Source organism: Drosophila mojavensis, unplaced genomic scaffold (genome assembly GCF_018153725.1).
Source record: "Drosophila mojavensis isolate 15081-1352.22 unplaced genomic scaffold, ASM1815372v1 contig_36, whole genome shotgun sequence".
NCBI classification, from domain to species: domain Eukaryota; kingdom Metazoa; phylum Arthropoda; class Insecta; order Diptera; family Drosophilidae; genus Drosophila; species Drosophila mojavensis.
Genome location: NW_025318858.1, coordinates 12,610,186 through 12,624,843, shown reverse-complemented (window position 1 = coordinate 12,624,843; position 14,658 = coordinate 12,610,186). Strand labels below are relative to the sequence as shown.

Here is a 14,658-nt window from a genome sequence, read left to right as displayed (position 1 = left end):
ATGCATGTTGTGTATATTTTCATAAATTGTTAATTATGTTTTCGGATGCTTTTGCTTTGTTTTACGTATATGTATGATTTGCTAGCACTTGTAATGTAAACGATAAACGCGATAAAAACAAACAAAAAACAAATACATACAATAAATAAGCGCATTTATACAAACACCAATAAAACTTTAGAAATATATATACAAATATATAAAAGAAAATATTCAAAACGAATTTCGAATGCAGAACTTTCAAGTTGGGCGGGTAGCTAATTAACTATCGATATGTACAAATTTCTGTTGGATTTATACTTGCGCGTGGGTGTAAACACAAGAATCGATATATATACTGCAGAGTTACCTTCGATTACACAGCTAAAGGCCAATGAAAGGGGTGAATGGCAAAAACAGCTGTTGAATGCAGAGTACGGTCACACTTTAGCTTAAAGATGTCTTGATAAGAAAGCGAATCCCAGCGAAAAAGCTTAGAAAAATGGCCGATACTTTGCCAGTTAATAGCGTAAGTGATTTATAAACATTTGTTTAACCGTTTCATAAGATGTGCCGTCTATTTAGGACTCGGGCACCGATGAGGAGGAGGAGATGGAGCCAAAGTTCAAGTACCAGCGCATTGGGAACGATCTGAGTAATATACTCAACACGGACGTTGTTACATGCAGTGCCATCCATCCAAAGGTAACTTTTAGTTAGTTTTCGAAATATTTAAAATGAAGTTGAGATCGTGTTGTAGTTTCTCATATTTGGTACATTCCGAGGGCGTGTCTACCTTCTGGATCACCAAGGCAACTCAGTGGACTCCAACCTGAGCAACGGGGATCGTCACACACATACCGTAGCTGTTAATCACATTGATGTAGATCCTAAGGGCGAATATGTCGCGACATGCTCTGACGACGGACGCGTGAGTCACTAAAAGAATGTTGATAATTGAGAGTACTACACAATGATGATTAACAATTGTAGGTCAATATTACGGGCTTGTTCAGCTGCGAGAACAATCAAAACCTCAGTTTTGGCAAGTTTATAAAGGCGGTGGCCCTTGATCCCGAAGTCAAATCGGGTGTGCGACGATTCATAGTCGGTAAGATAAAGACTATACAGAACTCCTCTCTTCACTCTTTATACTTGTGGATCTATTTTAGGTGATGACAAGCTCACGCTCTATGAGCGCAATTTACTCAAGAAACTAAAGCCCAGCGAATTGTGTTCTGTGGAGGGAAACGTTTTGGCCATTTGCTGGCAGGGTAACTTTGTCGCGTGGGCCAGTCATTTGGGCGTGCGCGTATATGATCTAAGCGAGAAATGCTCACTAGGCCTTATGAAATGGGAGGTTCCGGCAGAGGCACGTCTCGAAAACTTCCGATGTCACCTGCGCTGGTCCAATGCCAACACGCTGCTCATCGGTTGGGTGGACACCATTCGAATTTGTGTTATACGCAAGCGTAACAGCATTGAAGCATCTTCGAGCAATCTGCCCGGTTTCGTTGTTGATCCAAGTGCGTACAATAATTCCATGAAAATATTCCATCAGTTTTATAATATGTTCACATTTTTATCTTTGTCAGTCTCCACGTTTCAAACGACTTTCTACATTTGCGGACTGGCTCCGCTTGCTGCCAGCCAGTTGGTTGTGCTAGGCTACCGAAAGGATCGCAGTCCCAACTATAAAGCACAGCGGCCACTGCTGTGCGTCATCGAGTACAAAATGAATACCTCCGAAGAGGTGTGCACAGACAGCCTCACCTTGCGCGGCTTCGAGGAGTACACGGTCAATGATTACAGCCTGGGTTGCATCATTGAGGAGAATCGCTACTACATTGTAGCACCCAAAGATATTGTGGTGGCCAGCCTAATTGAAACGGACGATCGTGTGGAGTGGCTAATCGAGCACAAGTAAGTCAGCTAATTCCTTATTGTTAGCCTAGTCTAATTTTGGGTTACAGATCATCATAGTCATAAGTCCATCCAGTCCGATACAAACATTCAATTTCTTCATATTTCTTATACATATTAGCCGAATTCCTTATTCGATTTGAGCTCAGAGATTCACATTCAATCCTCCAATTTGATAATACTGCTGCCACAGGAGCAATTTATTTACATAGTAATTCCTGAATAAATATCTTAAAATGATAAAACATAATTTCTAGCTTTGGCAATGGAGCACTCAATTGTGTGCAATTAAGTTACAACGTTATCGCAGCATCTGTCTGCAGGCTTCGTCCAATCATAATAGTAGGAAACAAATACCCGCTGGCCGGGAACCTCATGGGTGCACAATTTGTTTGCATAGAGATCATCCATGTGGCGCTGATTGCGCTTGTGCAGCACCAGATGATAGGCATGACACTTTGTCGGCGTGTAGGCGGTATCGAAGCGTGGATCATGCCAGCGATAAACATGACGTAGTGGCGCCAACCAGGTGCCCAGGGATGCGTCCTCCGAGACATACATTGACAGTAGATCGGAATGGTTGGCTACATGCTCGCATAGTTTACGGGAGAGTACATAACCGCCGCCCAGGGCATAGTTTATGTAATTCTTGCTTAAATAATAATTGGGCTCACGCCAACGTCCTTTGGTCTTGATGGTAGCTCGTCCATTAAAATAGCCCCAATAGAGCTCTGGTTGCGGGTCATGCCCATAGTCTGCTCTGTTTCTCAAGAGTTTCCGGTCGTATGAGACGAGCTCGTTGAGCAGATTGTCCAGCTTCACATAGGTGTCATCGTCCACCTTAAGCAAGTAGGAGAAGTCGTAAAAACGCGTGAGCGCATCAAGCGATTGAATCAGCTTCTCAGTCAGATTCAAATAGTCATCGTGCAGGCGTGGTAGCAGTAGCAAATCTTTATTCTGCTGCTGCTCACGCTCCAATTCGCCACGCAGTATGCCGCTCATTTGCTGAGTTCCAATGGCAAAGAGATGCTTAAATTTGATGTTGCGTTGCACACGTGGTTGGTCCATCTTTGTCAGTTCCTTTTGCCACTTTATGTAGTGCATCAGGCGCTGCGCCTGCGTTTCAACCGTTTCCATTTGCAAATGCCCGCCGGCTTTACTATACTTTGGCAGGTAGATTTGCTCCTCGGGAAAATATGGTTGGTTTAGTGGCTGCCCCAGTCTCAGCCAAGTATCGCGCATGCTTTGCCGTAGCTCGGCATTGTCCGGTGCACTCAACACTAGTATCACTAAAAATAGATCCGGATGTGGCTCAAGTTTGACAACGCCACTGCGGTGTGCCGGACATTTGTCGACGGTGCTTAGAATGCGTGTAATAAAACTGCCAAAAAAGAACGCTGTTATAGCCGTAAAGAGCGTAACCAGGTTATTCATGCGACGCATTTTGCAGTAATAAATACAAATTTCCGAATAGCCAAGAAAAATGTGAGTTCTTGACGCCAATTTTATAAACAGCTGAGCGCAGATACTTCTGTCGGTCTATCGATATTTGCAAGAGTTATCGCAGCATATAAAAGGGTTTAGCTTATCGATAATTTCAACAGTCCGTGATGCACAGTGGTTATACATATTGTAAAATGTTTGATCGTAAATTAATGTTAATTCTATTTTTTTATACTCATTCACGAAAGTGAATCAGTATATTGGTTTTGTGCAATGTCCGTCTTGCTGTCCGTCCGTCTGTCCGTCCGTCCGTCTGTCCGTCTGTCCGTATGAACGCAATCTATTTCGGCGCTATTGAAGCTAGAGACTTGAAATTTGGAACACATACTCGTGTATATCTCCGATTTATAAAGTGTTAAAATTTTCCCGATCCGCCCACTAGGGGCGTGGCAAATCGATATACCAGAAATCATGTTTGTTGAAGAGCTAGAAAACTGAAATTTGGTATGTAGGTCTGCGTTGACCACCCAAGATCACGAGCTATGGCGGATATATCTACGCCTATTGGGGGCGTGGCAAATCGGATAAAACTGTATCTCCTAAAGTTGTAAACCTAGAATGCTGAAATTTTGCACGTCAGCTAATGGTATGATTCTATAAAGTCTGAAGATAAATTATAAATCTACGCCCATTGGGGGCGTGGCAAATCGGACCTGAAGATATAGTGATTTTTTAAATTCTCCTATATTTTGGACACTATTGATGGCAGAGACCTCAAATTTTGTATATATACTCGGACTGATCACCCAAGACCAAAAAGTTTTGTCGGATATATGTCCGCCCACAGGGGGCGTGGCAAACCGCAAAAGTTTATATCTCCTAAAGTATAATAGCTAGAAGCTTCAAATTTGGATAGTTGAGTTACTGGTAGCCTCCTCTATCGATTCCCCAAAAATAATTTTTACGCCTCTTTAGGGGCGTGGCATATCGAAAAATACCCTGTAATTTTCACCTTTCTTGAGGGTAAGCATTCAAACTTTGCAGTTAGGGTACTGTTATCTCTTTCTAAAAACTGACCAAAAATGAGGTGTCTACGCCTAGTTGGGGCGTGGCAAATCGGAAAAACCTGTATATTCTGCAGTATTAGAGCGAAACTTAACTACTAAATTGTTGATGGGATGTGAATGAGTATTCCGCAGTCGGTAACGCCCGACTGCAACGTTCTTACTTGTTTTTTTTTATCTTTGCAGCAAATTCGAAGAAGCCATGGAGGTTTGTTCACATGGAAGCACAATACCAATGCTCTATGTAGCTAGGTAAGAAATTAACGAAATTAAATTAAATAATTTACTGTCATCAGATGATTTTCAAAGGCGGTATATAAACCATTTGCTGACCATGAAACAGTACGAAGACGCTGCCAAGCTTTGTCTTCGTGTGCTGGGCAACAATAAGGCTCTGTGGGAGGAGGAGGTTTTCAAGTTTGTCAAGTGTCAGCAATTGCGTTGCGTGAGCGCATATTTACCCACCTCGGATGATTGTAAACTAGATCCCCATGTCTACGAAATGGTGCTCTATGAGTTCCTCAAGTTTGATGTGCATGGCTTTTTAAATCTGATCAAGGAGTGGCCGCCCAAGCTGTACGATGGCCTGGCTGTCATAAATGCCATACATGATCATTTCCGCAAACAGAATGCGAACGAGTTGCTCGAGTCCTTGGCACTGCTCTACTCCTACCAGGGCGACTACGAAAGCGCGTTGCGCATGTACTTGAAGTAAGCCACAGATCACATTATCTTTAAATTGTGTGTTGTAACTCTCAACTCTCTTACAGATTGCAGAATAAAGATGTATTTGAGCTAATACGGCGCTTTGAGCTGTACGATGTTATCTCTAAACTAATCATTCCACTCATACAACTGGATCGCGAACGTGCCTTTAAAATATTATTAGATAAGAATAAAATAAAACCAGAAGTGGTTGTTCATCAATTGGAACAGAATCAGGAGTACCTTTATTGGGTAAGTAATAGGAAACAATGTAGTCTATTCAATGCTGAACTCTACTTTATTTCAGTATCTGGATGCGCTAGATAAGATCAGCAGTCAGGGCACATTCCACAATAGACTAGTTGCTCTGTATGCCAAATATGATCGAACCAAATTGCTGCCCTTTCTACGCCGTTCTAATGACTATGTGATACAAGAGGCGCTGGCGATATGTAAACGCGAAGAGTTTTATCCAGAAATGGTCTACTTATTGGGTCGCATGGGCAGCATCGTGGAGGCGCTAAACATAATCATCCACAGCGTAAGTTTATAAGACTTTCAATATAACGTTTTGCTTAATGAATGCATTTACCATGCATACAGATAAAGGACATTGAGATGGGCATTGAGTTTTGCAAGGAGCACAATGATGAGGATCTTTGGAACATACTCATCGAAGAATCCACCAAACAGCCTGAAATAGTAACCAAAGTACTGGATGGCATTGTTGGTAAGTTGTGCGATTTGTGTTTACCATATTCAATTAGCTAAGGAAGCTCTTGATCTTCGTTTGTAGACTATGTGGATCCCGTGTTGGTTGTCAATAAGATCAAACTCGGCCAGGCAATACCGAATCTTCATCAATCTGTTGTTCAGATGCTGTGGCATTACAATCTCGAGGAGCAGGTGCACGAAATTGCCCATAAAATCCAGTTGACCGACTACTTTGACACACACGCCGAGGTAGTGGCCATGCAACGACGCGGGCGTCAGGTATCCTATGATAAGGTGTGTCCCAAATGCAGTCGTCCGGTGATCGTGAAGGACACTGCGCCGCCCAACGGCCTTACCATATTTAACTGTGGCCACATTTACCACAACAACTGCATGATCGACAATCGTTGCGACCAATGCTTGGACTGGGATAGCATATTGGAGGACGACGACTAATCATCATTGAAAGACAAAAACGACTGTAAATGGAAAATCTGAAAGCGGCAATGTGTAAATTGATAGCTTTAAGCTTTGCTTTTATGTATATGTTTATTTATTTATTAATTTAATACAAAATAAAGTCCAGTAAGCGAGAATTTATATTGTACGCGCTTCAGCAATATTGCTATATTATATTTGTTGTGTTTTTGCTATAACGGATAATTTAAAAATCGCAATGGTACTGTCTACTATATAATAAATGGCGGAGACAGGGACGAGAGACAAATTGGAAGAACAAAAAAAAAAAAACTTTTTTAAACACAGCTGAAAGAGTGTTTTTACCCACACCACACGTTTTTGCTGGCAGTGAATATAAGAGGAAGGAATGCTTTTTGTAAGAGAGGAGAGGATAGATAATAACAATCAGGAATACAACATTACATTACTTTGATTTTTTTTAAACACAGCTGTGTGTGTTTGTTTGTTGTTGTGACCGCCAATTGCCTTATACGCTTTAGCCTAGAGAGGGAGAGTGGAGAGGAGATAGAACATCATGAGGAGGAATACAATTCTGAGAGGAGGAGGAAGAGAAGAAATATTAGATTACTCACACGATTAATTTAAATTAGATGACTTACCGCCAAACTTACTTACTTACACAGCTTTTGCTGCCGTGAGATTCGAACCTGGGGGAATGTCACGACCCTCGACCGACCTGACACATAACCACTGCGCCATTGTAGCTCTTAATCCTCGACTTACAAAACCTCTTATATATACAGTATGCATTTTTTTGATAATTAAAAATTTTGGTCCTCGCTGGAAACTGAACCTGAGAAGTCTTGTTTAACTGGTCTGCACTGCTATCACTGCACCACCTCAGCTTGTTAATCCCGATCAGCAAAACTCTATTCAAGCTACATACATTTTTTTAGCATTTGCTCCACGCCGCAGACGCGACGTACCACGGACCTTTTGCGCTGTTCAAGCTTACTAGCTCTAAAAATATCGAGAAATAATACACTCCAGTTCAAGTAAAATACTTTTAATGGAATTTTTCCAACTTCAATAGTAGCGAAATAACCAATCTCATAGAGCGGATATAAAGAATAATTTAATTTGCATAGCCTAAACTCGAACACCCTTGCAAGGATATGAAGAATTAATAAAAACGATCTTTAATAGAAACTTACAATTTATGCATGACATATTGGCAATTGTTTTTTATTACAACTGTTTGTGTTTATTTCTTCTTTCACCCCCAATACACACACTCCAAACGATAGTCAAATGCACTTATGCCTCAGTCTCGGACTGAAGCTTAGCCACATAAGCAGCCTTGTGGGCGGCGACCTTGGCCTTGCGTTCCTCATTCGTCAGTTTCTTGGCGTTCCACCTCTTCTTAACTGGAGTCGACTTCTTGGCGACCTTCTTCGGGGTAGGATCATTGCGAATGGCCTGATGGGCTTTCTTGTAGATGTCCTCAATCTGTCAACAAATAAATGCAATAAATTCAAATTAGATCATTCAATTACAAAATATACAAATATCTTTCTTTATATTGAGAAATGTGCAACCGTTTCAGAGAATTCAACCTATTATTAGAGGTAGAGCCACGAACACGGGTTACAGTTTCAATGTGGTCCATCTTTGGCACAGACAGCGTCAGCAATGAATACGCAGCAGTAATTTTGAAAATGGACGTCAATAACTTATATCAAATACATATTATATACGATAGGTCTGTGCAACCGTTTCAGAGAATTCAACCTATTATTAGAGGTAGAGCCACGAACACGGGTTACAGTTTCAATGTGGTCCATCTTTGGCACAGACAGCGTGAACAATAAATACGCAGCAGTAATTTTGAAAATGGACGTCTAGCTCAGCTCATATCAAATATAGATTTCACTTACGTTGTCAGCGCGGATGCCCAACTTGATGTAACGGCTGAACTGACGCTTGAAAGCCTCCTCATCCTCCTCCTCCAGAGTGCGCATATAATCAGCCACATGCTGACCGAAGATATGGGCACGGTGCACATCAGCGTTGAAGCTCTTGGTCTCGCCAGAGTAGCCTGGGAAACGCTTCACCGAATGGGGGATGTTCAAACCACCATCGACAGCACCCTTCATGGCGCCGAACACACGGGCACCGGTGGTGGTGCGAGCCAAACCAACATCCAAGTAGCAACGGAATGCTCCTGGTCCATCATCGACGGGCTCAACGTTGTATTCCTCACCGGTGACCTCGGTGCAGCCAGCGTACAGAGAGTCCAAGCCCAATTTGTTGAGCAGACGACGAGCAACTAGCAGGCCAGTGCAGTAGGCAGCGGCATAGTTGGTCAAACCCACCTATAAAATTTGTTGTAAACATTAGCTTGCATGTTGCATTGCATTATAAAAATTTCTATCAATTTACCTGGATACCATAGTTGGGCAGCTCGTGCGAGTAAGCCGAGCAGACAACACGATCACCTTCAATGCGAGCATAGGCGATTTGGGCGGTGATGTCCTTGTTGGACAGGCGCACAATCAAACGGTACTTGGGAGTGTTGTACTTGTTCTTGTCCTGGAAGGTTAGACGCTTTCTGGCATAGTAATCAGTTTTACCCTCACGACGCCTGCGGAATTTAACCTGGTAGCGCTTGAAGTACTGCTTGTTCTTGACTACCTTGACGAAACCCTGTAAGCCACACAAAACACAAATTAATATTGGATATCAGTTCTGGCATGAAACCCACAAGTTTAATCTCTCAAATAAAGCTGCATCAATGGCCGCTTTGGTTTTGTTCGACATATTTTCACTTGGCAACACTTCATTTGAGACGTTTGTAGGGTTATTTCATTGATTGTGCTCACCATTTTTCACTTTTTAATGAAAATCAAACACCGACGCAAAATACGCGATGTCTTCACACGTAGGTGAAAAAGAAAAAGGAAGAAGCTGACAGGCCGCTTAGATGCAGGGTCGTATTTTTCAACGTTGACGTTTCACTCGCAGCTAACTTTGTGTGCGTATAGAAAATACGCTAGATGGCGTGTTGGTGCTAACATTTTTAATGAGCGCGCGGAAATTGATAATTTAAAAGTCTGGTGAATTTAAAAAACAGTATTACGTATTGTATTATATTTTAGTAACAATGACTCTAAATGTATTTGGGCATTCACTTCAAATTCCTCTTCAGTATTTTGAGCGCCATAAAACCGATCAATTTCATGTTGTAATTTCTGTGAAAAATAATTTTTTACTTGAAGTGAATGGATATTTTGAATTCATATTATATTTACCAAAATTTTTAAATGCGCCGCTTCGTCTCCTGTTGAAGGCTCATTTTCTGGATCCACATTCAAAAATAAATGTTGCTTGAGATGATACAATGCCGTAACATCTTCACTTTGTATGGTTAAAACTGTTTTGTTCTCGTCTACGCTGCTAGAAATGGTTAATTTACTATCTAGAAAGTATAAGTCTAGCATATTATTTTCAATCCTGACATTGGCATTACAAATATCAGCAATTTGCTCTAAAGAAAGGCAACAAGGCGACAGCATCTTATGCTCAACTTTAGGCATTTTCCGCTTGATTGGTTTAAGCAAAATATCTGACAACTTCGGTTTATTAAACAGATTTAAGGAGCAAAGCTGTCCACTAAATAGCGCGCGATATGTATCGCCGTGCTCCTGCACTTGAAATGGCAGCAGGACTGCGCTTAGTTGTGTGTGCAGCTCCAGAAACGCAACAAGTTTAATCGTAAATTCGGGCAATCGTTCTTTGAAAACTTTCTTCAATGGTATTATAATTTTACATTTGCGACTCAACAACAAATCCGTGGGTATTCGATGCACATGGACATTATGTCCGTGATAGACCATCAATTGCCAGTGGCTGCTATTGAGCAACTTTTGGCAGTCATTAAACCTTAGCTGCAATATAGCATAAATGCCAGTGCTATCAAGTTGTGCCTGTCTGGCTGTATGCAATAGCAGTACCTCAACTCCAAAGAGTGGCAGCTGTCTGCGGAACTCTAACGTTGCTTCTAAGCTGCCCTCAAAGCTGGCTTCGTTGCGAGCAACTGCAACCAGTTGTTGTTTTTCATATTCACGCTGTATTGCTGCCATAAGTTCATTTGGTTGTTTTTCATATTGCTGTAGAACTTGAGCATTGCGGCGCAGTTGGTCCATGGCTGTCGGTGTAAGATCACGCATGACACCAGGCTCCGTGTCCGCACTTTCGTCTGATAGCTGATCCACACTAAATGCGATCCGATAGAAAATGTTATTGTCGCTGAGGCACACGAGCTGCTCAATGTGCTGCACCCAGGCGCAGGCTTGCATGCCGGGCACAGACTTCACACATCGCTGCACCTGGCAATCATCTAGTTGGGCGTCATACTGGAATCTCAAACGTACTAGCTGCTCTCCATCCGTGTAGTAGAAATCGCCGTTGTCGCAGCTGGCATCAAAGTCTAACCACTCGCTGCCAGTATAATGCATCTGACGTTGTTTTATGCCTATCAATTGAGACATGTACCAAATGTCCACAGTACCGCAGCTCAGGTAAACTAAGCACAAATTCTGTGCGGGTAGCAAACGCATAAAAAGAACGGATGTGGTATATATGCAGATTAGCTCAATGTGGTAAGCCAGCTCCGTGTCCACATTTTCATCGTCATCCGCCTCCTGTGGAGTTAAAGCAAATATGTGACCCGCAATGCTGAATAAGTGTATTTGCTTATCAGCAACTGCTGCTGCTCCGAAGAGACACTGCATGAACTTCTCGTGCTCCTGCGTAACGGTGACCGTGAGCAAGGTATAGGAATCGTTCTGCCAATCGCATTGAAATATATTTTGTTCGTCATAAGTGATGTCGTAGCTGTACTGTAGAGTGCTATCGCCCTTGCCCAAACTGGGCAAATCCACATAAACTTGCAGCAGCAACTTCTGAGTATCATCATCGTAGCGCACCACGCTGAATCCTTCATGAGTGCGCGCAAAAGCACGCACACCTCTCAACCAGGATATGAGATGCAGTGACTTGATCGAGCCAAAACAATGAACTCGTCCGTCCGACATTAGCAGCAGGGTGTTGTATTCCAGCATGTGAATACTGCGCAGATGACTTCCCTTTGGTAGTGGAATGCGAACCTTCGTCATTTCCATTCTGTTGGTTTTCTTCGATTTCTTAAAGCGATAATTCAGCAAATAATATTCATTCCACGTAACGAAGACAGATTTTGTTTTGTTGTTACTGGATGAAGAGTGACATATCAGACCGCATGGCTGGAACAATGTGTCATCTTCAATGGACCAAAGTATATCATCATCATTTTCCACATTAACAGTTTCGATATCTTCGTCCACATCCATGATTAAATTTTTTAGGTTGAATAATATTCAAATGCAATTTAGCGAAATAATAAACATACGTACAATGTGACCAATATGCATATAATTTGAAGCGGCATTTTAAAACCGCGATGACTATATTTTAAGTATCGACAAGTGTTCATGATTAAGCCGGTAGAACACATATTCTTTTTAAACATGACCGTGCAATATAATTATATATGTTTAATATCTTAGAGCTTTATCCACGGTTATTAATCGTTTTCTTAGAACAATAAGAAGAGACATTGCATGTTATATTTAATATTAAGGTAATTACTCTATGCCTGCATATGCACTATCGGTAACTTTTACCCATCACTATTTGACGAGTTGGACAACGTAACGACTTGACCATTTTTAAAAGTAAAGCAAGTGGACTATTTTAAGTAGCTGGTAAAGCACCAGTAGCAATGGCTTTATTGATGCGCTTGTGTCAGCGCAGCTATTCAACAAAGCTCAAGGATCATCAAGCGGCTCTGATGGCGCGCAGTTTACCCAAGCGGCAAGCACTGCCCGGCGTCAACAACATAATTGTTATAGCATCTGGAAAAGGTGGTGTAGGAAAGAGCACTGTAGCAGGTGGGTGTTGAATATTTGAAGTCAAAATAATGTACTCAAAGTAACACATTTATTGCAGCAAATTTCGCTTGTAGTTTAGCCAAACTAGGAGCGCGAGTTGGGTTGTTGGACGGCGATATATTTGGCCCAACCATTCCACTGATGATGAACCTCCATAGCGAACCTCGTGTCAATGACAAGAATCAAATTATACCGCCACAGAACTATAATGTGAAGTGTCTGTCAATGGGCATGCTTACGCCGCCTGATGGGGCCATTATTTGGCGCGGTCCGCTGGTAATGTCAGCCATACAGCGCCTGCTCAAAGGCGCCGATTGGAGTCCGTTGGATGTGCTGGTCATAGATACGCCGCCCGGCACTGGTGATGTGCATCTCTCATTAACACAACACACGCCTATTACAGGTGTCCTCTTAGTCAGCACACCGCACAAGGCAGCCATCGATGTCACAATTCGTGGCGCTGAGATGTACCACAAACTGAAAGTACCTATCCTCGGCTTGGTTGAAAACATGCGTTACTCCATCTGTGACAATTGCAATCATCACATCGAGTTTTTCAAACCCGTAACTGGATCTTCACATCCGAAGCTGCCAGAGATGCTCATCTCATTACCCTTAGATTCACATATAGCCGATTGCGGCGAGTCGGGCACACCTGTTGTTATTAAGCATCCAGACTCTGAACACGCAAAGCTCTTCAATAAGCTCGCGCTTCAGATTTGGAGTACATTGCAAGAGAAGCAAGAGACAAATGAAACAGCTAAAGATACAAATAAATGCTAGAAAATAATATTCGAGCGTCTGTAATCAGAACTATATATTCTTTAGTAATATGATAATAGCCGATCCTCTTTGGTTGAAAAACGGAATTCTGAAACTTTGACAGTTCAACTACAAATTCTTTGACTGATCCTCCATTATAAACTAGCTTTAATATATAATTTTCAACAAGTTTTTTTTATTTATTCTTCTTCAACTTCTTCATTTTCTTCATGGCCTTGCGATGGGCGTATTTATCTGTTCGCATTATCACCTCCTTATACTTTCGTTTATTAAAGCTTTGGAAGGCCTCATCCGCCAACAGTTCGTCCACCAGCGACTTTTTGGTCTTGCGTATATGTTTCTCTTCAAAATGATCCAGAGGCGAGGGCTGAACTGTGCCGATTTGGAAGTATTTTGGCAGCACCTTCAGATCATTCTTTTTGTAGAAATGTTTAGGATCCAGCACCGAACGCATTTGTATAATCTTCAGCTCATTGCGCATTTCATCAGTAACTTCTGTTGCCGGCAAATCAAACCAGCCGCTGCCCTTCGTCTTAGCACGTTCCGCCTGTAATTAAACCAAGTACGTTTCTGTAGACGAAATCATAATTTGGTGCATTCATTTACTAGGAGCAGCAGCACTCAGATTACTAAAGACGTCATCAATGTGGCAACAACGTCTGCCTTGGCCACTGCTGTGTTTTGGGGCGACAATAGCACTATGTTTCATTGATTAGTTAAAATTGTGCGCCCACGCCTAAATCATCTGCCTTGACTCGATGGCAAACAACAGTCTAGCGTTAAATGGCATTGCTGTTCCGTTGGCCTTACAGCAACCGCCGCATACTCCGAGGCGGCCGCTAAGATTACAGCGGACGAAACCTTGTGCTATTATCTGTGAGTGAGTCTCGGGTAACAGCAGTGGCCTCGAGCAGCAGACGTGTGCACTTGCTACGCCCATTGGTCGTAGCTTCGGTTGTCGAATATGTCATCATAGATGCTTCTCCAGTATAATCTTCCACCTCAACGTAGTTACTTACTCTGTTTAATATGGGCTGCTTGCGCCTGGACACTGTGGGTAATGCCTTCTGCTGTTCGATGCCGTTTAAGTCCTTCGTATTTTGCATATCTTTTTCGAGATTTATTTTTCGCACTTGTATATCCTCGCTCGTCTCGCTGTTGATTTCTGTGATCCTCTGACGCATTTGTAACTTGTGCGTGGCTGCATTTTGTGCCGCTTCGTTCACCATCTCAGTAACCTCATCAAGTTGGAGGGCTACTTTGGAAGGCAGTCGTTTGGTAGTTCCCTGTGCGGTAGCAAGAACTTTGCTAACATCTTTACACCTTAACTTGACGCCAAACAATTCCATTTCCTCATCAGCCTGCTCATCTTCCTCTTCGCTAGCCTCCTGATCAACAGCCAGTTCCCGGCCCTTGGAGATCTCATTATATACAACATCGGAATGTTGTAGACCATCTCCACTGAATAATTGCTGGTCGCCACAAGTGTCCACCACAAATAACGACGCCATTATTAAAATCTCGTTCACAAACTAAAATTACGCGCAACACATGTAGCGTCGACTATTGACGTCTGCCGTCGACGTATCGTTGTGACTGGTAAAATAGGCAATTCGCAAATAAATGAACAAAACCTG

At 42.3% G+C, this 14,658-nt stretch overlaps 6 protein-coding genes and 1 non-coding gene across 7 annotated transcripts; 2 read left to right on the top strand and 5 right to left on the bottom strand.

Annotated features, from left to right (window-relative positions):
- The first annotated feature begins 398 nt into the window (after positions 1–398).
- On the top strand, positions 399–6,463 carry LOC6576634 (vacuolar protein sorting-associated protein 41 homolog). The gene is made up of 12 exons (XM_002002586.4): positions 399–508; positions 565–684; positions 740–910; positions 973–1,090; positions 1,152–1,505; positions 1,575–1,902; positions 4,596–4,661; positions 4,719–5,120; positions 5,180–5,366; positions 5,422–5,655; positions 5,718–5,844; positions 5,911–6,463. The coding sequence occupies exons 1-12, from the start codon at positions 482–484 to the stop codon at positions 6,282–6,284; spliced, it is 2,508 nt and encodes an 835-aa protein (XP_002002622.1). The 5' UTR covers positions 399–481; the 3' UTR covers positions 6,285–6,463.
- LOC6576635 (beta-1,3-galactosyltransferase 6) lies at positions 2,074–3,438 on the bottom strand. Its single transcript, XM_002002587.4, has one exon. The coding sequence runs from the start codon at positions 3,343–3,345 to the stop codon at positions 2,191–2,193; it is 1,155 nt and encodes a 384-aa protein (XP_002002623.1). The 5' UTR covers positions 3,346–3,438; the 3' UTR covers positions 2,074–2,190.
- A 968-nt stretch (positions 6,464–7,431) lies between the features above and the next one.
- Positions 7,432–9,234, bottom strand: LOC6576633 (60S ribosomal protein L5). The gene is made up of 4 exons (XM_015165285.3): positions 9,131–9,234; positions 8,691–8,954; positions 8,186–8,623; positions 7,432–7,757 (listed from the first exon to the last, which is right to left on the bottom strand). Exons 1-4 carry the CDS (start codon positions 9,131–9,133, stop codon positions 7,566–7,568), a joined length of 897 nt encoding a protein of 298 aa, XP_015020771.1. The 5' UTR covers positions 9,134–9,234; the 3' UTR covers positions 7,432–7,565.
- A 135-nt stretch (positions 9,235–9,369) lies between these two features.
- On the bottom strand, positions 9,370–11,720 carry LOC26527622. The gene is made up of 2 exons (XM_032728413.2): positions 9,560–11,720; positions 9,370–9,499 (listed from the first exon to the last, which is right to left on the bottom strand). Exons 1-2 carry the CDS (start codon positions 11,636–11,638, stop codon positions 9,371–9,373), a joined length of 2,208 nt encoding a protein of 735 aa, XP_032584304.1. The 5' UTR covers positions 11,639–11,720; the 3' UTR covers position 9,370.
- A 247-nt stretch (positions 11,721–11,967) lies between these two features.
- LOC6576632 (iron-sulfur protein NUBPL) lies at positions 11,968–13,030 on the top strand. The gene is made up of 2 exons (XM_002002584.4): positions 11,968–12,238; positions 12,297–13,030. The coding sequence occupies exons 1-2, from the start codon at positions 12,070–12,072 to the stop codon at positions 13,019–13,021; spliced, it is 894 nt and encodes a 297-aa protein (XP_002002620.1). The 5' UTR covers positions 11,968–12,069; the 3' UTR covers positions 13,022–13,030.
- A 144-nt stretch (positions 13,031–13,174) lies between these two features.
- On the bottom strand, positions 13,175–14,628 carry LOC6576630 (deoxynucleotidyltransferase terminal-interacting protein 2). Its single transcript, XM_002002583.4, has 2 exons — positions 14,041–14,628; positions 13,175–13,568 (listed from the first exon to the last, which is right to left on the bottom strand). Exons 1-2 carry the CDS (start codon positions 14,530–14,532, stop codon positions 13,197–13,199), a joined length of 864 nt encoding a protein of 287 aa, XP_002002619.1. The 5' UTR covers positions 14,533–14,628; the 3' UTR covers positions 13,175–13,196.
- LOC6576631 lies at positions 13,637–13,927 on the bottom strand. The gene has a single exon (XR_047544.2). It is a non-coding gene; the product is annotated as a small nucleolar RNA U85 (small nucleolar RNA).
- Positions 14,629–14,658: the final 30 nt, after the last annotated feature.